Here is a 26,503-nt window from a genome sequence, read left to right as displayed (position 1 = left end):
TACCCACTGCGCCACCGTGCCGCCCCACACAATTAACCTAACCTAAAAAGCATCTTTTTGGCAGTATGGGGGGAAAACTGAAATACACATGCAGACTTCGCACATGGACAATGACTGAGTGTGAGATTCAAACTCAGGATGCTGAATCTGTGTCTCAGAATGAGATAAAATTACTATTTCTTAGTTAATAGATGTATACATTTAATTCTGATAAAGGAACCTTGGGGATACTTAAAAACATTATTAAAGTGTTTAAACAGAATTAAATAATTTGGCTGGGACTGCACAATGGTGAGTGGGTGGCACTACTGCATCAGAGTTCCAGAACCCTTGGTTTGGGTCATGGTCACAGACATTGTCAGTCTTGCTGTGTTTTTGTGTTTTTTCTTTGGGTACTGTTATTTAATTCAGCATTACAAAGGCATGCCAGTTAGATTAATTGTTGGCCCAGTAGGAGTCAGTGTAACTATGTATGTGAATATGTCCTAGTGTGTTCTAGCGTCCCATCACCAGAGCTGGCTCCTGCATTGCACATTATGTTGGTAGGACAGACTTCTGCTTTTAGCGACCCTGTAAGGGATTAGTCAATTTGAAAAAATAAGTATTTAAATAATTAAATATTTTGTTCCTCAGGGTTCCCACTGAGTTACATTAGTTGAGGGATCACTCCATATTCCAATAGATCATGCTCATTACCGCAAGGCAGATTTTATGTAACAAAGCACATATAAAAACTCTGCATAGCTGTATGTTTAAAAGTATTTATGCATCTGTCTCTTATAATAATTCTACTAACTCTTATTAATATGGGATACATTAAACTGTAAACAGTCTATAATTGTAACTGTAATCTATGAATCTTCTGCACTCATAGTTAACCTCTTTTTGAGAAAGAGTGTAGGCTTGAGAACACAAGGACATTTGGAAAAATTATTAAAAGGTAGTGTATTATAAACAAGACAAGAACAAGAAGATATGGTCAAAATGGAAGTAACAGGGTGTACAAAAAAAGAATAAAAACTTCAATGACTGAGCCAAGAGTCAAGATTAGGTGTTGGTTTAACTTTACCAGCAGGATGGCTTCAGGTGACAGCCAGGTAATTGCAGTTGTCTAGCAACTGACAGTACGGTGCATGACCAGAATCTAAAAGCAATGAGAGACACGTGCAGAGACAAAATTCACACAGTACCAGTGGTGGAGCGGTGGATATGTCATTGGCCATGGCCGAAGAAATGAAGATGCCAAACAACAGTAATTATGAGAAGTATGTTTATTTTTTTGAACCAATCAGACCATGCACATGTAACTATTACAATGAACAAAGAACATACATTTACTGGTGTATAAAATTTAAAAAATATTTGGAATGCAATAATAAAAGTTACATCATTGATTATTAAAACATATAAATTTACTCCTTTTGGTAAACAATAACACTGTTGCTTTTTTAATTGTAACGAATGCAGTCAATTTAGTCGCTGTACCCACCACCAAATGCAGAATTTGGTTGCAATAAATCATCAGCAGAATTGAAATTGCAATTACATATACTAATCTTATTTTTTGATTAATGAATTCGTAAAATTCTTTATTATGATAATATTTTAAGTAGCTTTGAATTATGGTCTTATACAACTACTTCATATATTTGCATAAAAAACAAATGAACCTAGAGAAAAGTATATTGTAAAATGGTTGTCATTTTTAAATTTAAACTCGGAACTCAAAATGCTTCACAATCTATGGATGTGTGAGGTGTTGACCACAGAAATTAACAACTCACAGCCATCATTTGTGTGCTGTTATGTAGGATGACGAAGCAACAGGCAAGAACACGATGCACTGTTAAATGTATACATAGAAAACTGAATAAATTACTACAGTGGAAACTGATTGTGCGCTTTGCATGAATGTGAAGGACAAGCCAGATAGAAAATGAACTCAGGGCAGATAAAGGCTTTAAGCCTTCCAGGGAAGAGTGCACATTGAGAAATAAGTGACTCATTGCAGCTTAGCACATGCTTCAACTGTTGCCTAATTCTACTGCTGTTGTCAGCATTCACATTTGAGCTGTTTTAATATGCAAATTACAAACTGTTAGACATCACATCAGATGATTTTCTTGCAGATTGACTGTGAATTATATATTTAACAATGGATGGCAACCAGAATAGTATGGAGAACCTTGAGTTTTTGCTTCTTCCCCTATTAGCTTGAAACTTGCTGCTGAATTGATATTGATAACGTATATGAAGAAATACTGCTTGTGAGACAGATTGACTTGACTGATTCAACCTCTAAGTGGCAAATTATGAAATTTTAGTGTTTAAAGTGGAGCGGACTGTAGGATTACATTGCCAGAACACATACTTTATTTGATAAAAATAAAAATACACCAGCAAATAACCCATTAGGTAATATGTTTGTGGTAACTGCAGTGAGCTCAGTTTGTCAATGCTGAAACAAACCATTTGACTGCCCAGCGAAAAACATCTTTATATTATATTCTTGACTGAGGTATAGCTTATTTCATTTTAACACTGTACTTTCAAAATAGGAACAAATGGTAGCAATAATAATTCACCAAGATTTAACATAACTGACCTCAAATGTCAGAGGTTTATACAGATTCAGAAGCACAATTCCAATAGTTATTTTTAAACTGAGTTTATACATAAATTTAGTTACTGTCTTAAGAAGTGAAATATGAGAGATTATACATACAGCATCCATGAAATGACTGGACCAGGCACTCCTTAAATATTATGGCAAGATTAAAATTACAGAGCAGAGGTATTTGTTTGGTACATAAAGAGCTCTAAATATATATATATATATATATATATATATATATATATATATATATATATATATATATATATATATATATATATATAAATATATATGAAATGTTATGTATAACCTTTAAAGTCTTAAGCCATGGTTTAAACAGATGCTTTCGGATTTTAACTGAAATAAATGCAAAGTCACAAAGGTCTGAAAGGTGAAGTGATCATGAAATACTACATACTGTAGCCAAACCAACCAAACTGCTGCACATACACTTGAATATCAGTATCTGTTTGATCCCATAATTAAGATGGGTGTGGTCATCCATACAATGTTACAAAATTATAAGCAACAAGGATTGAGAGAAGTTAAATCAGTTTTTATTCTCCACCCATTCAGTACACATGCCTTACCTCTCTCGTCTAATCAACATTCTGTTTTAGTGACAATGCCCTGATACATACAATAAACAAATTCATTGTGCTGTCATTTTCTTCCTCTTTTTTCCCTTTTTAATTGATTCGTTTTCCTCTCATGGCCAAAGATCTCTTCTTCCTCCCAGTAGCTGTAGGATCACTTGATACGTGTGCTCGAATTTTCATCTCGACAAATGGAATTGAGAACTCATGGCCTTTCCAAGGCTCCCAGTTTATTCCCTGCAGACAAGAACAATCAAGGCAGAAAAAGAATGATTTGGGGTAAATGTTTACTCTACTGTCCATTTTCCCAGCAGTAACCTGGAGAGTGTCATCTGACTCTGTGTTATTCTTAACAACATTTTCAAATAAGGATCACACATTGCAAACATTTGATTCATTCAGCAGTCACACCACATACACTTCAGAACAGGTAATCCACCTGAAGCTAAGCATGTTCAGGCCTGGCCAGTACTAGGATTAGTCCTAGGGCCAGTACGAGTGGTGGCTCTGAAACTAGGGATCTGTACTGGCAATCGGAAGATTGCCGGTTCGAATCCTGTAAATGCCAAAAGGGACTCTGCTGTGTTGGGCCCTTGAGCAAGGCCCTTAACCTGCAATTGCTGAGCACTTTGAGTAGTGAGAAAAGCGCTATATAAATGCAAAGAATTTTATTTTTAGGATGGGAGACCATCTGGGAAATGCATTGGTTGCTGCTGTAGGAAGTGTTGCTGAGGCCGGCAGGGGGCACTTACCCTGTGGTCTGAATGTGCAGTGACGAGGACTTTGTGCTGTAAATATGGTGCCATCCTTTGGATGAGACATAAAACCGAGGTTCTGACTCTCTCTGGTCATAAAAGTTCCCAGAACATCCTTCGTAATGAGCATGGTGTATCCCACTGTCCTGGCTAAATTGCCCACCATGGCCAAGTCATGCTGGCCCCCAAAACATCCTCTGTCTCTGACTGGCTAACTATGTCTCAACCCTTCAGCACCTAATAGGTGAGTATACTGGTGCAAAAATGGCTGCTGTCCGTGATCATCAGAGGTGACTGTGTGCAGAGGGTGCAGACCTATAAATACCTGGGAGTGCAGCTGGATGATAAATTGGACTGGACTGCCAATACGGATGCTCTATGTAAGAAAGGACAGAGTCGGCTATACTTCCTTAGAAGGCTGGCGTCCTTCAACATCTGCAATAAGACGCTGCAGATGTTCTATCAGACGGTTGTGGCGAGCGCCCTCTTCTACACGGTGGTGTGCTGGGGAGGCAGCATAAAGAAGAGGGACGCCTCACGCCTGGACAAACTAGTGAGGAAGGCAGGCTCTATTGTAGGCACAGAGCTGGACAGCTTGACATCAATGGCAGAGCGACGGGCGCTGAGCAGGCTCCTGTCAATCATGGAGAATCCACTGCATCCACTAAACAGTATCATCTCCAGACAGAGGAGCAGCTTCAGCGACAGACTGCTGTCAATGTCCTGCTCCACTGACAGATTGAGGAGATCGTTCCTCCCCCACACTATGCGACTCTTCAATTCCACCGGGGGGGTAAACGTTAACATTATACAAAGTTATTGTCTGTCTGTATACCTGCATTGTTATTACTCTTTAATTTAATATTTTCTTTATCAGTATGCTGCTGCTGGAGTATGTGAATTTTCCCCTTTGGTTTAATAAAGTATCTATCTATCTATCTATCTATCTATCTATCTATCTATCTATCTATCTATCTATCTATCTATCTATCTATCTATCTATCTATCTATCTATCTATCTATCTATCTATCTATCTATCACAATGAGGTTGTCAAATATGCAAATAATTTTCATTGTGTATAATATCAAAGTACTAAGTAAAAACAAACACAAACAAAACAAATAGATAAATACATGCTTTGCCTTAATAAAATTTGAATTTCCATCTCTACATTTTCTAATCTTCTTATCCAGTACAGGGTTACCTGGAACTGGTGCCAGTCCAGACAGCACAGGAAGCCAAGCAGGAACGAAGCCTGGATAAGGCATTGGTGCATCATAAGACCTAGTGAAACACACACTCACACACATGCACACATCCACACACACCCCACATTTTTGAGTGAATTTTGAGTCACCGAACAACTTAACAAGAACATATGTGTGATGCGAGAGGAAAATTGGGATAATGAATGAGTACTCTATCCATTTTTCAAGTTGGCCTTTCCCATTTAAGGTTTACAAGATAATAATAATAGTAAGAAGAATAATAATAAAGAAGTCTTGTCTTTTTACATTATTTCAAAAACATGTGTAAATCCAGATAACTGTAATCTGGGTTATTAATATGAAGAATGTCATATTGACAGGAGTACAGTTGGTAACTGGTAACAAAAGCATGTGTGATTTGACATTATTTTTGCACAGAAATTGTTACAATTTTTCTTTTAATAATTTTAAGAGACTTTTTTAACTCAATAAGAATATCCCCAATTCAAAGCATAAGAATAATCACTCAATGAGATGAAAAAAGGAACATTCCATATAATATACTGTACACTAAAGGTGATTATTGACTTCATACCGTGATATTCTCATGTTATATACACTGTTTGGCCTGTCAATTTATACCTTGAGATTTTATCATTTCCAACACTGTGTACATAAAGTAAGTAAACAAAAAACTTTCTTTGGTCAAAAATGTTTATATTAAGACAGTTCATAAAGTTATATTTTAGTCAGACATTTTATCCAGACACATTAGAGTGTGAATCTTATGTTTATTCTATTCCAGCCCAGTTTTTATTGATGCAGTCTTTGGTATGTTGAACGTTGACTGCAAAAGTTACAGATGTGAAATTTCTGTTCAAATGCCTTAAATTCAATTGATATTGGCCATGTACTGTACACTTTACAACTGTAATGTTGTGCTGCCATCTGCTGGACAAATAAATATAATAAATCCTTTGAACTTTTTAAAGTAGAAATTGATGCATTCAGCTATGCATAGTGAACTGATATGTGGGAAAAGAAAAATGTCCCGCAAGTTGTGCTGTTCCCTTAACTTTAACAAAAGAGGTCAGTCAGGTGTGAAAATAGATAAAAGATTGAAAGGTAGCCGATAAAACAAATTCACTCAAAGCAACATAAAAGATGTTTGGAATGGACTGGGCATAATTACTGGACTCAAAAAATCCTGGCCTCAGGTGCTGTGAATTTGGACAAAGCTAATACCCTGGGTATGTTTTTTTTAACAGATTTTGCCTCTTTCTATCTTCACCACCTTCTTCTAATGATCAAATCCCCCCACTCCTTTCCTACTGCATCGACAACTCTTACTTTTGTCCGTCAGTATGAGGCATTTTTGGGGGTTCTATCTACACAAAATACTATGAGTGCACATCAACTTCAAGGTCTCAAAGGCACAACAAGTAAAGTAAATATGTACTACTGAGTCTTGGCTTTAAAATGAATGGCAAAACATTTGAAAAATGGAAAACAATAAGGGCCTACTGTCTGAAATTATGAGAGACCAAGTATGATGTATCAAATCGTATATCTTTAATTAGCCATTGCTGCACAGACGACAAGTAACCAATTAACCATCACAACTATTGTGAATGCCTACTAAAGAGGAAATATCAAACACTGCACAGGCCATTCTGACTATTAACACAGACAACTGATTGCTTTTCAAAACTGTACTTTTCTGGATTTCTTTGCAACAAAGTCATTGAGCAGATCACTAAAATCCAGTTTCTGAACCAGATCATTCTCAATTGACATTAGAGTAAAATAATTCAATGTTTTCTGTCCTATTGTGGATCTGAGCCCATTCTTCACTAGCTTGAGCATGGAGAAAGATCACTCACAACTTGCATTTGTGACAAGCAGTGTCACATCAGGTACAGCAGCATCTACATCTGGGAAGATGTGCTGCAAGTTTATTTTCTCCAAGACACTGTAACACCTCTGGAGCGGATGAAATGCCTTTAGTGCTTAAGAACTGAACGATCTGCTAGCTGCTGTGCCACCATGCCTCAAACAATAAAAAATGCAGACGACACAGTAACCACAAATAAAATACATCACATGTTCACAAACTAGCAGCAAGTGAAAATATAATTACAACATACATATAATTATGAAATTTAAATAGCACAGCATGAGTATTTTCTCTCTCTCTCTCTCTCTCTCTTTCTCTGTGCTCTCAGCACTTCCAAGCTCCTACTATTAACAGCCATTGAAACAAGGGATTCAATCAAATCAAATCAGCATCAGTGTTACTTGTAAGATTAGCAGTTTTTTTTTACATTTTTTGTAGTTTTTCCTGGGTGGATTTTCAATTAGTATTTGGGCTGTCAGAAGAAACATCACTACATGAATACAATTAAAATCTATATGAAAAAAATATTTATTTGAAAGCAAACACTGACATTAGATTGTAGAAGAGTGGTCCTTTTTGTTTTTTTACCTCAGACCAATCTTGGCAACATGTTACTCCAGAGATGCTATGCTGCAATATGTTTTTATTTTGCCTGTGTTTTGCAGATCACTTTCACTTTGATCAGTGTTTTATAATTTTTAATTGTCAGTTTGTATCGTCATTTTTAAAATTGACATATTTTTCTACTATGCTGCTCTACATTTGGGTTAATGGGTGAAATAACAACAGATTTGCCCTAAAAATAAATTTTATTCCTGATCCAGTTCCATTTAATCCTTCAACCCAAAATCTAAAATTTGCTATTGTTTTTTTTTTTCAAAACCATTAAGTATTCGATATAGTAAAAAAAAAATGTATTCTTTTCCCATTGAACATAATGGGAAATAACTACTATATTTCTCATTTTCCTTTTATCATCATAACAGCTTTAAAATCAACATTTTAAATAGCATTTTCAGTGCCAGGAATGCTACCTCAACCAACACTTGCCTTTTGAAGGCTGCTGGCTAGACCTAAAATTCCTAAAACAAAGGGGAAATGAAAAATAAGTATTATAAATATTAAATAAGTAATAAAAATATTAAAAATTTATAAAAATTACTAATGACCTCCTTATGGTAGCTGATTCTGGTTTAATTACTATTCTCATCCTCCTTGATCTGACTGCAGCCTTTGACACTATTTGTCACAGTATTTGTCATAATAGATTATCTTCAATTGGCATTACCCACACTCCACTAGAATGGTTCAGATCCTACCTCTCAGGCCGCACTCAGTTTGTTCAGCTTAAAACTTTCACATCCCACCCCACCGCTGCTACTTCAGGTGTGCCCCAGGGCTCTGTCCTGGGGCCCCTCCTTTTCATTATTTACCTCCTTCCCCTTGGTAATATCTTTCGTTAATATAACATTATGCTGATGACACCCAGTTCTATCTCACTAGCAAACCTACTGCTTCCTTTCCACCCTCCTCACTTATTGATTGCATAGCAGAAATCAAATCCTGGTTTTCTTCAAATTTTCTTAAATTAAATAGTGACAAAACTGAGGTTCTTCTCATTGGTACAAAATCAACATTATCCTACACCTGATCATTTTTCATTTGTTATTGATAATTCCTCTGTCTCCTCTTCCCCACAGGTTAAGAGTCTGGGTGTCATCCTTGACAGTACTTTATCCTTTCAGTCCCACATCAATAACATCTCCCGATCTGCATATTTCCACTTGTGTAACATTAATCGTATTCGCCCCTCCCTCACTCCCCACTCCCCACTATCCTTGTTCATAGCCTTGTCACTTCTCGACTGGATTATTACAATTTCCTTTTCTTTGGTCCTTCTCGCAAATCTCTTTATAAGCTTCAACTGGTCCAGAATTCACCTGCCCACATCATTACTAGAACCCCCTCTATTCACCATATGACTCCCGTTTTGCAGCAGCTTCATTGGCTTCCAGTTAAGTTCCGCATTCAATTCAAAATTCTTCTGTTAACTTTTAAGGCTATCCACAACCTTGCCCCTCCATATCTGTCTGACCTCCTCCATGTTGCCATTACCTCTCATACCCTTAGATCCTCTTCCTCCATCCACTTGACTGTACTCATCGTCCGTCTTACCACTATGGGGAGCAGAGCATTCAGTTGCTCTGCTCACCAGCTCTGGAACTCACTACCATCTGAGCTTACAAATATTGAATCATTTTCACTTTTCAAATCTAAACTTAAAATTCATTTGTTTAAGACTGCTTTTTCTCTTTGACTACAATTGCTCTGTCTGATTTTAATTTTTGTATTTTAGTTTTGTTTATAATCTGTGTTTTATCTATTGTTCGGTGTCCTTGAGTGTTTAGAAAGGCACCTACAAATGAATAAAAATAAAATGTATTATAATTATTATTATTGTTACATTTACATATGTTATATTTTTGCTGCATTTGTAAAGGAAATAATCCTGTTTTGTTTAATCATGCGGTATTATTTTTTGACCACTGGCCACCCCTCTCCACAAATATATCAAATCGGGATGCTCCACACACTTGATCTACCTTGCACAAGCTGTTTTTATCTTCTTTTTTAACTATAACCTATGCTTCTTATGATTTGTTTTAAACTTTTGCAGAGTATTTTTAACTTGGTAGTAGAATTTTTCAAGTTGCAATTAATGAAAGTGTTTGCCACATAAAAAAACATAATGACATAATGAGGTGGATATACTGAGTTCATTCAGTGACTCCTTTTGTGCAACACAAATCAACTCACCGTTTTCCGACTTATCTAAAATATAGACGAACACGGACTTCATGTCATTTGCCCCCAAGGATCAGAAAGGAGTGGAGGCCTGGAAGAAGCGAGGATGCAGAGGACTAAAGTAATGCATGCATTTAAAATGTTTAAGTAATTGTGAGTAATTTTGTAGCCTCGCCAAAAAGCATGGGGGTTTGGGAAAAAAAAGTTTGCCTAAGCCGGCCAAATGGCAAATTTTCAGAAAATAATTCAGCAAACAAGGCCATCAGCAAACCTGTCAAATTCACTGCAAAAAATGCTTTTCTGTTGGCCCTGGGCTACTGCCCTAGTAAGCCCTTGGTAAAATTTGGTCATGTGGCAGTTCATAAATGATGACTAGGTGAGGAGACAACTGATGAGGCTACCCACAGGAAAAGCCATAGGACCAGATGGAATCAGTCCTTAAGTTCTTTAGGCCTTTGCTGGCTAACTTTGTATTGTCCTCTGTTACTTCTTCAGTCTGCCAATAAGGCTCCAGAAAGTGATGCGGCTTGTAGTATTCTCATTCCAAAGAAGACAGATGCCCCTTCACATAATGATTAGTAGATCAGTGGCACTTACATCCCAGATCATGAACACCTTTGAGAGGCTGGTCTTGAACTACACGAGTCCTCTTGTGAAAACCATGATTTTTAATAATTTTGTAAATGTATTAAAAATAAAAGGCTTACATAATACATTGACACAAGTATTCAAACCCTACTACAAAACTTGAAATTTGGCTCAGGTGCATCCCATTCTATTGATAATCGTTGAGACGTTTCAACCTCTTATTTAGAGTCCAGCTATGGTGAATTCAATTGATTGGACATGATTAGGAAAGGCCTACACCTGTGTATATAAATTTAGCCATGGGGTTGAAGGCATTTCCTGTAGAGATTAGAGACAGTACTGTCTCAAAGCACAATCTCTAATATATCATTTTTTTTCCGGTTCGTCCTGCTTCCACTTCAAAGCCGGTCCCGCCCACACGCAGCCGACACGGCATTTCTCAATTCCTATTCGTCCTCTTCCAAACCCTTCCCCATGCTGCCTGTGGCTCTTCTTCAAAACCGGTCCCGCCCACACGCAGACGACACAGCATTTCTCGATTTCTATTCGTTCTCCTCCAAACCCTTCCCCACATTCTTCCAGTGCGATTCCTGCAACAAAACTTTTCAAATGCGAACCTCACTTCCTAAACACAAGAAAAGGCATTCTTCCCAACAACTATATGAGTGCCAGAAATGCAATAAGAAGTTCACTACACACGATTGTCTGACTAAACACAACAAAACTCATTCACAATTCTTGCAATGCGACATCTGCAAAGCAACGTTTCCAAACCAGCGCAGTCTCAGCAGACATACACACAATCCTCTTCCTGTTACCACAAGTACTTCTTCACCTAATTCCTGTCTTCCCATCCAAGAGAACAACATTGGGACTCCGGACCGGCAGTGCAAACCCTGTCATGCACTATACTGGCCTGCTGAGAGTAATACATCCAACAAGTACTCAAGGTGCTGCCACAACAGTAAAGTAGCTTTACCACCTTTGCGGGAGTCACCTGTGTCTTTACAACAGCTTCTTACACAGCAAACATCAGAAGCTAAAAATTATCGTGAACACATTCGAGAATACAACTCTTCTCTAGCGTTTGCTTCCATGGGTGCTCAGATAACTCAACCTCCTGGCCACGGATCATACTGTTTTAAAATACACAGGCAAATTTATCACCAAATCTCTCCACTATACGCTAACACTTCTACATCTCCAGGATATGGACAGTTGTATGTTTTTGACACAGTGCAAGCTACTGAAGTATGCTTACAAAATAAAGCAAACTCTGTATGCAGCGAAAATGTACTTCTCCAGCTAGATTCCATGCTCAGAACCATCAACCCCTTCGCTAAATCATACAAACACATGCATGAAATCACTCTGTCCAATCCAACAGCATCTGTACGAATGGTTTTCAAGGAAAACCCTAGGCAGGATTTATGACAGTACAATGCCCCGACATGTCACACCGATGTTGCAGTGATTTTCGTTGGAGAAGATGGCGAACCACCTGCCAAAAGGGACATTTGCATCTATCCCGTACGCAACTCCTGTAAACAGATTTCCACGCTCAATATGAATTGTGATCCTATGTTTTACCCGCTTTTATTCCCTTACAGAGACATTGGCTGGCACAAAGATTTACAACATGTTCCCGATAAAAGAACCTCCAAGCGAATAAGGCTTACTCAATGCCAATTTTAGCAATGAGGAATACATTTAGTATTTTTCACTCCAGCAGCAAGCTATTCCAACAGTACATCGTAGATGCATATGTTAAAACAGAGGGCGTGCGTCTCAACTATTTCAGATTACATCAACAAGATCTGCGCATGGAACAATACAAAGGACTATCAGACGCAGAACAATACAAAGGACTATCAGACGCACTGCAAGCAAACGCTGAAAATAACAACGTACTTGTAGGCAAAATGATCATATTACCGTCCACATTTCCAGGAAGTCCAACATACATGCAACAAAACTATCAGGACGCCATGGCCATAGTACGAAAATTCGGAAAGCCTGATTTATTTATCACTTTCACATGTAATCCTGCTTGGCCGGAAATTCTACATGCACTGTCGGATACCCAAAGACCACAGCACAGACCAGATATTGTAGTACGAGTAGATCTTTCGACTAATTATCTGTCGTCCCCACCAAAACACCTATTTACAACTGCGTCTTTCAAGAAGTATTTATTTCTTCTTGATTTCTGAATTCCTTTCTCACCGTTTTCTGTTCCTATTCTTACACCCCCGTATGCTACGGCGGGCTTCGGCTAGTATGTATTAATTAAAGATTCCCATGAGTATAGTGGCCTCCATAACTCTTAAATGGAATAAAGTTTGGAACAACAGCCACTCTTCTTTGAGCTGGCCACCCGGCCAAACTGACCATTCAGGTGAGAAGGGTCCTGGTAAGAGAGGTGACCAAGAACTTGATGGTCACTCGGGCTGAGCTCCAGAGATCCTGTGTAAAGATGGAAGAAACCTTCAGAAGGGCAACCACCACTGAAACCCTCCATTAATCTGAGCTTTATGGCAGAGAGGCCAGACGACACATGGGAGCTACGTGGATTTCACAAAAAGGCACCTAAAGCACTCTCAGACTACGAGAAACAAGATTATCTGGTCTAATGAAACCAAGATTGAACTGTTTGGATTCAGTTCTAAGCAACACCTTGAAAGGAAACCAGCCAGCGCTCATCACCTGCACAATACCATACCAACAGTGAAACACAGTTGAGACAGCATCATACAGTGATGTTATTCTTCAGCAGCATGGACTGGGAGACTAGAAAGGGTTGAGGAAAAGCTGAATGGAGTAAAGTACAATGATATCCTTAATGAAAATCTGCTCCAGAACAATGTAGACCTAAGACTAGACTAAAGATTCACCTTCTAACATGACAAGCAAAGACAGCACATTAGTGGCTTAGGGACACCTTTGGGAATGTCCATGAATAGCTCAGCCACAGCCTGGACTTAAATCCAACAGAACATCACTGCTGCAGAGACATGAAAATAGAGGTCCACTGACAGTCTCCATTCAACCTGATGGAGCTTGAGAGGATCTGTAGAGAAAAATGGCAGAAAATCTCCAAATCCAGGCGTACAAAGCATGTCACTCCTTACCCAAGAAAACTCCAGGCTGTAATTGCTGCCAAAGATGCTTTACCAAAGAACTGAATAAAGGGTCATGAATACTTCTGTCAATGTGATACTTCAGTTTTTTTATTTTTAATACATTTGTAGAAATTTCTAAAATCCTCTTTTCACTTTGTCATACTGTCACTAAGTGTTACCTTCTAAGGGAAAAATTAATTTAAATGATTTTAGCATAAGACCTCAACATGTCAAAATGTGAAAAAAAATGGAAGGGATCTGAAGCTTTGTGATGGCACTGTACCTACAGCATTACACCCTTATAAAGAAACTGTGACTGCGACTGCTTTTTCTATCTTTGGCCAAGTCAGAAGGTTTTCTTTACTTTTAGAAATTCTGGTATGTATTTGAAAGGTGATGTTGTTGTTTATTAAAATATATATTTTTTATTGTGCTTCTGTAAAAAGCTACATTTCCTCATTGGGACAAATCTCTATGATGGAAAGTGGGAAATTAATCTATATTTTAGAAATGTGATTTAGGAAAAACATGTATAAGCACATGTAGGAGTTGGATATACTCATTTTTTGTACAAGGGTGCTTTTACTTTTTTAAAATTTTATTGGCAGAAAATAAAATTTCATACAATCAAGTCAAACTTAACAAATCAGAATTCAATCTCCATCCGTAGCTCAGAGAAAGTAACAAAAAAATCAACAATTGTCAGTGTTAAATTAGTTGTAGTGCAATTTATATCAAAGGTCATAAGATCAACAGGATGAAAACCATATATTCATTGTACTAGCATTTTTTTTACAAATGGAAAGTTCTGTGCATTTGTAATAGTAATATATTCTAAGGGGTTGCCTACATAACATCTTAAATTATGACTACAAAATGTCAACAAAAGTTCAGTAGCAATGTCTCCATGAACAAAAGGTTAATTTTGTGAGCTGGGATGTTAAAGGTCTCAATCGCGAATTAAAGAGAAAGATTGAATTCTCTCACCTAACAGGTCTAAACGCTAAAATAGTATTTTTACAGGAGACCCACTTATTAACACTGCAAAAACAATTACACAGTTTGTAACTGATCACAACTTATGAGACCCCTGGAGATTTCTAGACCCAAACTCAAGAGCATATTCCTTCTATTCACCAGTGCATCACTGTTACTCAAGAATTGATTATTTCTTTATAGATAACAATTTCTTGCCATGATTAAATCTTGTAAGTACGATGCTATTGTTATCTCTGACCATGCCCCATTGATCATGGAGCTTAAATCATTATTCCCCACATACTCATCTTGCAGCTGGCTTCTTAACCCATTTTTGTTAGCAGATGAGATCTGTACAGAATGTAGAGGTCTCTACAGGAATACTCTGGGAAACTCTGAAGGCTTTCTTAAGAGGACAGCTTATTTCATATCTTTCCCACAAAAATAAATTGGAAACCAAGAAAGTATCAGATCTTATCAGTGAAATTACCAGACTAGATCAAGAACATTCCAGGTGTCCAAATGAGGCACTTCATAGGAAAACACAGGCTCTGCATACAGAACTCAACCTCTTGGCAACTAAAGAAATAGAAAAACTAATTTTTAAATAAAGACATCATTAATATGAACATAGAGTGAAAGCTAATAAGATCTTAGCTCAACAAATCCACAAGCAGGAAGTTTGCAATGCAATCCCAGCAATTACCAACACAGACAGAGACAAAACCATTCACCATAAAAATATAATGCACACATTTAGAGACTACTATATGTCTTTAAATGCTTCTCAGTTTAAAGAAAACAAGACACAACCTAATGCATTTTTGGATGCATTACAGATACCACAACTAGATACTCTCAGTGCATAGGAATTGGGTAAATCAGAATTACTAGATGCTATAAATTAACTTCAGAGTGGGAAAGCAGCAGGCCCTGATGGGTACCCTGCCGAATTTTATAAAAAATATTCTCAATTGAGTTATCTCCCCTTTTATTAGTAACATTTACAGAAGCTAGAGACAATAAAATTCTACCTCAAACTTTTCGCCAAGCATTAATTGCCATCTTTCCTAAGCAAAATAAGGACTTATTACAATGTGCATTATACAAACCAATCTCACTTCTGAGAAGGATTGAGAAAGTGCTTCCTTCAGTAATATCACAAGACCCAACTGGATTTATTAAAGGCAGACACTTAGCTTCTAATCGTTGACACCTGTCTAATGTAATATATTCACCCTAAAAATCTAACACCCTGGAGATATTATTATTGTTTGATGCAGAAAAAGCATTTCATATGTTGAATGGAACTACCTTTTCACTACATTGGAGAAATTTGTGTTTGACCAGAACATATGTGCATGGATCAAACTACTGTATACCAGTCAAGAAGCTTCAGTTTGTATTAACATTATTTCAGACTACTTCATACTAGAATGCGGTACTAGACAAGGATGCCACTTATAACCACTGCTTTTTGCAATCGCCATTGAGCCACTGGCAGTTCACTGTCAAAATGCTTATGAGATAAAGGGGATTATCAGAGTAAGACTTGAACAGAAAATTTTATTATATGTAGATGATATGGTACTATACATATCAGATCCACAAAATACTGTGCCTACAGTCCTAACAGAACTAATAGAATTTCAAAAGATTTCTGGTCTCAGAATTAATCTGAATAAAAGTGTGCTCTTTCCAGTGGATTCTCAAGCACACAATATTAGATTGGACACCTTCCCTTTTAACATCACAGATCAGTTTAAATAACTAGGGGTAAACATCACAAGTAAACATAAAGCTCTTTATCAAAAAAAAATTGCTACCCTTCAACTCACTTTAGCTAGAACAATGAACACTGTAAAGATGAAATTCCTTCATAAGCCTCTTTTTCTATTTCAAAGCATTCCAATATACATCAATAAATCATTTTTTAAGAAGTTTGATTCAATCATAACCTCATTTATTTGGAATTCAAAGCATCCACATATCCAATGGGTGACCCTACAAAGACCTAAGGCAGAAGATGACATGGCTCTACCTAACTTTCACTTTTATTACTGAGTGGCAAATATACAAGCTATAAAAACCTGGATATTTACACACATAGATGAACATACACAGTTTTGGTTCACAATAGAAATAAAATCCTGCAGTACTTCTTTATATTCCTTTCTTTGTACCCCAATAAATACAAGTTGTCGCCAATATACTAACAACCCAATTATGCTTCATTCACTCAGAATATGGAACCAATGTAGGAAGTACTTCAAGACAGAGAAGGCTTTTATCGGTGGCACCTCTGCGCGATAACCACCTTTTTCCACCCTCTCAAATATACATAGTTATTAATGTCTGGAAAAAATTCAGGATTAAATCACTTAGAGATCTGTACATAGACAATGTCTTTGCATCCTACTAACAATTACACTCCAAATTTATCTTTCCAGCACCACATTTCTTTCACTACCTCCAAACTAGAAACTTTGCAAAATAAAACCTACCCAATTTTCCTCACTTACCACCCACCTCTTTTCCGGAAAAAATATTGATCAGTCTTGAGGACTCAGACAGCATTTCTGTAATATATACAGTAAAACATTTTAAAGTCCCTCCCTTTCAATGATCCAGTGTACAGTGGGAAAAGGATCTCTCACTCAACATTTCAGAAAAGGAGTGGAAGGTAGTAATGCACAGAATTCACTCAAGCTCCATATGTGCATATTATTGAACTTAAAATCATCTATCTGGCACTTCTGTCTTGTTTAAAATTGTCCAAAATGTTTCCAGGGCAAGATCCAACCTTTGAAAGTTGCAATCAGGTTCGAGCCTCATTGGGCCATGGGTGTACACCAAATTAACATAATTTTGAACAAAAAACTCTAAATGCCTTCCATGCAGCCTTGGTGTCACAATACCTCCTAACCCATTAACAGTTGTGTTTGGTGGACTTCCAGATGGGCTTAAAGTGGAGAAGGACAAACAAACTGTAATTGCCTTTACTTCACTATTATCATGTAAACTTATCTTGCTCAACTGGAAGAATCCTAGCCCACCTCTTTTAAGTTGGTGGGTAACTGATGTTATGTATTATTTGAAATTAGAAAAAATATAATTCTCACTTACAGGATCTGTGCAAATGTTTTTAAAACCTGGCAGGATCTAATCAATAACATTTTAGAATAAGCTTTCAAATTGAGGAAGAGGATTCTCTTCCCTTTTTTATTCTGTTTATTTATATTTCCTACTATTAAAGTTTTACTTAGTTGGCCTAGCTCTCTTTCTCATGGGTGGGGGTTGATTTGATTCGAACATAGTTTTGTAAAATTTGACTTGCTTCTATGGGATTTTACTCGATTTTAATAAATTCAATAAAATGTTAAAAAAAAAATTCTCAGAGGATACAAATGACAAAAACTTTAGGTGAAGCGGTAAAATGAGTGTGCACATCCTAGTAGGACTGTTGTACAGTATGTTTGTTACATTACATTATTTTCATTATGTAAAGCACTTTGAGCTACTTTTTGTATGAAAATGTGCTATATAAATAAATGTTGTTGTTGTTGTACACAGATGAACATAACCTGTTTTGAAAGATGTTCAGGATCATGATTATTTTCAGCAAGAGACCCCACAGAACCACTTCTGCTGTCTCTCCCTCTAATTTCATTTCTTTCTTCTTGTTCTGCCTTTATCAACCATATTTCACTACTTTTCAGCTCTTCATACAAACTGTATAAACATTTCCCTTTGTCACCTAGAAATCAGGTGATCATAGAATTTTTCATCTTTTCTCCCTACACTGTCATTCAGTATATTAACTAAATATCAGAACTACCTTACTGTTTCCAAAGCAACTCCACTGCTAATAACTAAAATTTTATTTACCTATATCAGCATGCAGTACAAACTGACATACTTTAGACAAATACTGCTATATTTTAATAAGCTAATCCAAGCAGAGAATAAAGTACAATCCTCTTTGCACCTTTACACCACACATCACATTGCCTTCTACTGCCTTTCTATACCAACTGCCCTCTGATCTCCAAAAATCACCTTGGCATGTCTTTTGTTCACCTTCAGGCTTTTGCATTCATACTAGTTTTCAATTTGTTTCAACCGTCTTTTGCAATGAATACAGGCGCACTCATTACAGATCCTATTGCACATCTCTGGTCAGCTTCTTAATGTCAACAACAGAGCCGTCCACAGAATACATTCAAGATGAATCATCATATTCATATCAAAACTATGACTACTCTTATTCAACTTACCATTAACTCTCACACTTTACATCCTTTTCACTATAAATATGCCTATTTACCTTTACATGCCATTCACAATGCCAGCCTAATTACATTCTACAGCACTCTGTCAAGCTCCTTTTTCAGATTTATGTGCATTTGCCTCACAATGAATCTCTCACTTGCTGTGTTTCCTTAATTTTTGCCCATTACATGATTATTTTTTCTTATTCACTCTATACTGCAGTGCCTTCATTCACAACTATAAATGCTTCAGCACTCAAGAAGTCTCACACTTTAAATAGATCACACCATTCTTGTCAGAGCGTCATAACTTCACATCACTTTACACTTCAGCACATACAGTACTTCCAATTGGTTTCTTCATACCTCTGAGCAAAACATCAGTCATTGCTAAACGATGATGTGACACCCAATTTCTTACATGTAGAACATTTACATTTTTGCCATACTTTGATTGCTTTGATTCACTAAAAAGAAGTCTATTGTGATGAAACAAACCAATCATTAATGATCCATCACTGAAGTCCAAAATTCGTTCATTACTGTGTTTGGTTGTGGGATTTTATCTGCCGTTTTCTTTGTATTTAGTTTTTATGTTTTTGTTTTAATTTTCTGTTTTAGTTGAATTTTGCTTAATTCATATAATTTAGTGTCCTGTGTTTGTTCATATATTGCTTTGGAATTAAACAACACATTAGGTAAATGCACTCTAGTGCTGCATTAAGGTCCAACTGTTAGCACATGAGTGGCATTAGCTACTTGGTTCCCATTGTCTCCGCTATCCTTTTTGTTCTTGTGCTTTTGGTTTTGGTCATCTTTTGACCATTTTGTTTTGATGAATGTCTGTTTTTGCCTTGTTGCTTTGTCTTTTTGATACTGATCTTGATTGTGAATTTGGGCATTGTTTATTCAGGTCTTGTTAACATATGTCTAAAAATCTGTTGTGATCAAGATATGATTTACTTTTCTGTGTTTCAGATGTTGAAGTTGTTATTTTTGTTTTCTGTCTCCTTTTTGGCCATATATATTTTTTCTTGACTTTTTAATTAAATAAAACATTTAATTAAATTTTTCTTTGTGTTACAAGTTTTTTTTTTTTTGCAACTGTTTTCCTCTCCATATTGTTATGATTAAATTTTTTTATATGCCGTATAAATTTGGGTCTGCATTTACTTTAGTGTAAACATATGTTTTAGCGATCAAGGAATGTAGCAATTACATTTATTTTTGGATATGAAGTGTTTTCACTGTTTTAAAAAACAACTTACTTTTCCCACGGTACCATTTGGTTTTTGTTATGGGTGCTGCCATTTTAGGCTTTTTGTTGTCCTTGGTGATAGGCAGTAAGAAAGGTATAGGCAAGATAGCAAGATCAACTGGAATTGTGCAATGTGTGGTATAGGCATAAAGGTTGCCATCAGCTATTTTGTTGCTTGTTGAAGATTGTGGAAATTGTGAATACTCTTTGTAAATTATTTTTTTTTCTATGAACTAATGACTTTCAGTTCTGACAAGACAAAAGACTGGCTTGACTTATTTCATTTTGACCTGTGCTTAGTTTTGACTGTGATTCTTTCCTTGGTTTTTCTGCTTATTTGTGTGGTATCAGAATACATTCGACATTCATTTTTAACATCTCACTTGCACTCCCTTATAACTGTTGACTTCTGTTTTGTATTGACTTTCAATTCTGGTTCAAGTTTGGTTTTGATTATAAGATAACATGATATTCATGTGATTCAGACATTTGCAATGTTTCTGAAAACTCTCTTGTTTTGCCTAATACACATTGTTAAACATTTCTACCACACACTTTAAATACAAAAAGAAATCTGTGTCTGATTGGATTTTTCCATCTTTTCTAATATTAACATATCACATCATTTTTTTCATTACTTCTATAATCTTATTAAATATGACATGTTGTGACTATATTCAATGTTTGTTTATGAATGAGAAACCTTAACTTTTTACCTCAATATTTTTTTTTTATTCAACCATCTTTTTCAGCCACAGTCATTGTAATTTCGGTATTGCCAGAAACATTTTAAGTTCATATTCTATCGTTCTATTCTGTTGTCTTCACATGGCACACATTCTGTCTCCTTTCACTTGCTTTTCTTATTGTGATCATCTTCTCACAGGTGGTGGCTTTGAAAATCTACGCCGTCCATAATTTAGTGAGTAAATGCACTTTAGATAATCAATTTATGTATAAAGACTAGAGACAGCAACCAGTCAGACACCAATTAAAGCAACGGGGTGGATTTCTGGTTTGGAGAAGAAGAACCTTGAAAAAGAAAAAGGCCTTTTCCCCTCCTTACAGAAATGGTTTATAAGTGAAAATAAAAGACTTAATTCTGTTTTCAGTAACGTGCTGTTCTTCAATATGCTGCCTCTTAAAAGTTATTACAGTGAAGGTTTTGTCAGAATTAGCTGATGAATAATCTTTCAACACACTGTGTGTAGATTTTCTAAAGAGACAATTAAAAAATGTTAGATGATAGAAATAAAGTAAATGGCATGATGATGCCATAATTAACATTGCTGCCTCTCGGATGCAGGGTCTGAGTTTGAATCCAATGTCCAAAAGCTGGTGTGGATTCTGCATGTTCTCACTTTTCCTGCATGTATTATTCTTTGAATATTCTTCACGATATTCCCATGTCTAAAAAATGACATTTTTTATGTTATTTTGTGAATGTAAACTGACTCAATGTGAACATTAATTTACATACTGTATATTTTTGTCTTTCGTTCAACTGTATTTAAATTATACAGCACATATGTAATGTCCCAAAACATGATAATAGTTATGATAACGGTTATGATATTTTTAATGGCATCTGAATTACTACTTAAATAAGTGGTAAATGTGAAAGGAAGAATGTATTGAATCATAACGTTATATTGTAAAATAAGATCATGCAAAGGGCCTGAATGGTTACTGTTTTAATAAGAGCGTATGATCAAGGTGGGGCAGGATGCTTCTTCTACGGGAGCTTTAAGGAGACTGGCCACTTGTGCTGTTGCTGAGTTGAGTGGTTAAAGCACATATTCTTATTGTCTATTCACATACAGTATGTGATTTCATCTTTATTATTAGTGTATATGGATAATTGGTGAGGAAATATTTAAAAACTACCTGTGTAAACCTGTGCTGTAAAATGCCAAGGCTCCTAGAAACTATTGAAATTCTCAGAAAAAAAATTGAAATGTAGAGATGTCAGGTAATTGAAAGGAACTACTCTGGGCGTCTCTCTCCTAGGTTTCATTTTGCCGATGTGCTCGTCTCGCCTTGCGTAAGAGTTTCTCTCTTTTCTCGGTGGTTTTACTTTGGCAACAGAGTCACTTTCTTCTTCCGGCTCATTAACTTGGGGCTGCCTTTCCAGCTGTCTGAGCTTCAAGCTGTAGTAGCCTTGCACATCCGGGACAGACAGACAGACACACACACACACCTCCACGCGTAGATGTTTCGTTTTCTGTTTCCTCTGAGGTGGAGCCCTTACTCCAACTCCACATCTCACTTTTCCGACAGACAGACACACACACTTCCATGCATAGATGTTTATATATAAGGTTAGTGTGCTAAATATAAATGTTCAATATGTAAAAAAGAAATCTGGCATGAAGCAAAAAAGTGTCTGCATAAATGTTCTACAAGAACACTTCCCAGAGTTTGAAGGGTTTAGTAATGGGTACTTTAGTTTGAACTTTACATGTTTACACCATGTTTGCATTTTATTGCCAAAGGCTTTGGCTTCCTGCCACAGACTAAAGACATGCTGTTAAGCAGACTGACAAATGTAATTGTGTGCCGTGACTGAATGCATATTTGAAATAGATTCATATGCTCGGCATAATTTACCTGACTATGGGTGCTATCTCCATATTTTCCATTGAGATTTGCCAAGTGGCAGTTCTTGTACCACCAAGCTCCACGGTGTGAAAAGGCACAGTTACTCAAGGCAATGTCATTATCTTGGTCCATTGTTGTAAAGGCTCTTCCTTGGTGGTAGGTCATAGCATCACCTGGAATTACAGCATCACATGAAGACACAGCTTATACAGAAAAGAGAAATGTGACCAATAAAAAAGTAAGAAAAAGAATATTTTTGTTGGTATAGTGGTTATTTGATAGATCATCAGCTTTTGTCTATACTGCAGTAACAAATCATAAAATCGTTCAGTTTCTCCAATAAAAACTGTTAACAATGAAATTTACTGTGGATTCACCACCAAATTCACTCATGTCTACTTTTGACTAAAACACCAGAGTTTCATTTAGAAAACAAATTCATTTTCCATGTGATTTCAGGACCACAAAATGTACAACTAACTAAAAGGAGTTTTATGAGTTTTTTGTAAAGGATTGTTCGGATAAAAAGCGCAAACTATTGCTGCTAATGTGTGCGCCACTTTGCCCACTTGTGTCAGCACTAGGTGCTCTCTCAGCATATCCGTTTCTGCAGGTTGTCCTGTGGGAGGTCACTTCTTTCCTCTTGCTTTGTCTGTCATAGTGTTGTGATGACTGGTTTACACAATTGTTCAACTACAGAAGAAGTGTGACAGAGACAAAGTCAATATAGTGGCTAGGATAAGGGAACATCCCTAAGAAACTCTTTATCAATAATCGCTAGCCACAAGAGTGGAGTAATGTGATGGGGACAGGAATGCTGTTTTTTTATATGATAGGAACTAAACATTTTTCTTTCTGCATCATGCAGTCACGCTGGTCATAATACCCCAAATTGCTACAAATTCAATTTGCACAAATTACTGGCTCATCACTACTCATGACAGATACAGTATGTTAAATATTAAATCGACATAGCTAAATTGGAGGGATGAATCTTTCATTATTCTTAATATAAATGAGACATATTTATTGAATTAGTAGTTCTCACTTTAAAAGAAATACAAATTTAAATGACTGACATATTTCATGTAATTAGCTAAAATGATGATGTGGTGTTCATAGCTTTAAATCAGGCTGTCAGTCTTAGCGATGCACTTCTTCATTTAACTTCAACTTGAAAACTGAAGTTATTGAAACCTATTGAATGGTAATATATAATAAATCACATTTTATTACAATTTTTTTTATTGAAACTGGAGTATAATATACTAGTGAAGCTAAGAATAAGAACATTTAATTTCCAAGTACTTTCTAAATATTTATGTATGATAAAGTATGATATTTTTGCTCGCACTGTTTACAGAGAAATAGTCTTTACCATATCTACATTATAACAACTTCTAACTGCTTAACTTAGAGTATATAGGTTCAATTGCAGGTACACTGTATGAAATTATTTACTATTGAATTTCAATATCTAATTAACTAATCAAAAGTCACATTTAAAACTGAAAATTGTGATTATATCAATATCATTTTCTTTGGGAAGTTCTATTTCTATCGACTCTAGCATGTCACACTTTAAATTTAAAATCCTGTTTAGACAAACCTGCATTGCCTCTGTAGTTGCCAACAGAGATTTTGTATTTCTGTCTTGAGGGTGCAAGTTTAAAGCTGTCATATACAGCATACACCGACTCCGAACCTGCCCTTAGATCAACACGCAGCTCATACTGAGTTGGGGTGTTTGTTAGTTCGTAAATCTTCTCCAGACCTAAGAAGCAAATCAACACATCCAGAAAATTAAACAAATCAGTAAGCAGAGGTTTAGTGTTTGTAAACTCAGAAGAATACAGAATTTCATTACAAGTTCCTTCTTGCTTTGCTCCCACTACTAACCAAGCCAGAATTCATCATTCATGTCTCCAAAGCCTTGAGTGTAATTTTTCCATCGTCTCAAGAAATCAACTTTTCCGCTATTGCGTCTCTGGAAAACCTGCAGAGGAAAAAAAATGTTTTTAATATGCACCAAACCACATCAAAAACTGTTTTTTTTCTTTTTTCACTACAACAACAATAATAATAATAGTATCAATAATTATAATAATAGTATTAATATTTAAAATCATAAATGATTGTTTATGTTCCAAATTCACTACTCTCAATACTTTTGTTGTTAGTTTGTCTGTGTGTGCATGAGAGCCCTGTGATGGACTGGCACCTGATAAGTGCTGGTTTCTGCCTTGTACCTAGTGCTGCTGGGATAGGCTCCGTCACTTCACAATTCATAATTAAACTAAGCAAGATTTTAGACTGTTATTGAAGTTAGTACAACATTTTGTACAATTTAACAGTGGTTCATAAATGTAAAAGTAAAGGTGATGAATTTTAAAGGTGTCTCTAGTTCCTTGACCTTTATTTCTTACAATGATTGAATGCAAATATTTTCTTTTAAATTTCAATACAGATTTATAGCTTACATTTTATATACCAATCCACTAATCAGGTGGCACACACAAAACTGAAATTTGTGATTATATTAATTTCATCTTGTCATCTTTCATTGCTTAGATGGTCATATTTCGTATTCATCTTCTATAAAGTTTCTTAGCAAACATGCAAGGAAGAAGGAATATAAACAAACATACAATCCATCCACCCCCATCTGTTGTCATGTCACAGTAGACAGCCATTGGTTTGGAGCGGTCATTGTTCACATAAATTGTGTAGATTCCACTGGTTGTATTTCCATTCTTCATCATCTGGGTGCAGTCCATAGGGAAGGGGAAAGGAATACCAACTGCAAAAAATGGAGAATTCTGTTTAAGACGGACAAAATATTTAGCACCAGTTCATTGAGGTTCATTAGTTTCTGGATACAATACTTAACTTTATCAAATTTAACATGGCTTTAATTAGTCATACTAATAATTTTATAGAAGATTATATTTAGTTTTTCTCAGTTTGAACCATTATCATCATTTTGACTTGTACTTGTTTAAATGTATTATTTCTGCTTTCAAAACAATTTAGTGTATGAATTATAAAGTTACACACAGATATTTATCATTTATAGCCTGAAGATTAGATTTTATGATGCATGGCTTAATCGAGAGGGAAAAGTTTGACACTCTGTGTCACAGGGCAATTGCAAAATGGCCGCTATAGAATTTTGAAAGGTGTTATTCAGATTAGCTAGTGTGTCTGTAGCAATAAAATAAGCAAGTGGTGTGCTCTAGTGGACTAGTTAATGCAGGGATTGGGTAATTTAATAAGCGCGTGCAACTGAGTAATGAGAAAGTAATGGAATCAGCCACTCCGCATTGACAGCTCCATGTGGCAATTCACACTGCGCCTTACTCCAGGTAGATAAATTGACTGAGTAGTAGTAAGGAGGAGAGTTCAAAGCATGGAAGGATTAGAGAAAGTAAGAAGGAAGTATTGTTTGGGGCACTCAAATGGGTGGTCTGGTCTATTATAAATTTCTTTTGAGTTTCAAATGCCGTTCTTGAGAGTACAGTCAAACCTGCTTTACTTCAGAAAGAGGAAGTGTCGTCTGAGTTTCCAAGTGTGATACAGGATGGAATACGTGAGGTGATTAGGATGGTGTTAGTGTTTTTACGATGGAGAAGTGGCGGCAGTTTTTTCACTTAAGAGCATGAATGCTGGAATGATTGCATTCGGAGATCTATGATTTGGAAAGGATTCCATATGAAATGAAGACATTAATTTTAACTGTTTAAATTATTGTATTCCTCATGTATTGTTATTGTGAAACTATTGCTTTTAATTAACATGCACTTTTGCT

At 36.2% G+C, this 26,503-nt stretch overlaps 1 protein-coding gene across 10 annotated transcripts in view; it reads right to left on the bottom strand.

Moving 5' to 3' along the window:
* Nucleotides 1-1,259: 1,259 nt before the first annotated feature.
* LOC114659079 (tenascin-N) overlaps nucleotides 1,260-26,503 on the bottom strand; it is a 145,159-nt gene continuing 119,915 nt past the window's right edge. For all 10 annotated transcript variants that reach the window (XM_051933123.1, XM_051933124.1, XM_051933126.1 and 7 more), the window contains 5 exons: nucleotides 25,344-25,495; nucleotides 24,595-24,691; nucleotides 24,305-24,469; nucleotides 22,705-22,868; nucleotides 1,260-3,447 (listed from right to left, as the gene is read on the bottom strand). In XM_051933123.1, the coding sequence (XP_051789083.1) occupies nucleotides 3,304-3,447; nucleotides 22,705-22,868; nucleotides 24,305-24,469; nucleotides 24,595-24,691; nucleotides 25,344-25,495 (722 nt within the window). In that variant the 3' untranslated portion in view covers nucleotides 1,260-3,303. The remainder of the gene's footprint in view (nucleotides 3,448-22,704; nucleotides 22,869-24,304; nucleotides 24,470-24,594; nucleotides 24,692-25,343; nucleotides 25,496-26,503) is intronic.

This window comes from Erpetoichthys calabaricus, chromosome 10, assembly GCF_900747795.2.
Source record: "Erpetoichthys calabaricus chromosome 10, fErpCal1.3, whole genome shotgun sequence".
Classification (NCBI taxonomy): domain Eukaryota; kingdom Metazoa; phylum Chordata; class Cladistia; order Polypteriformes; family Polypteridae; genus Erpetoichthys; species Erpetoichthys calabaricus.
The sequence above is the reverse complement of the archived record's forward strand: the minus strand, read 5'-3'. Positions and strand labels throughout refer to the sequence as shown.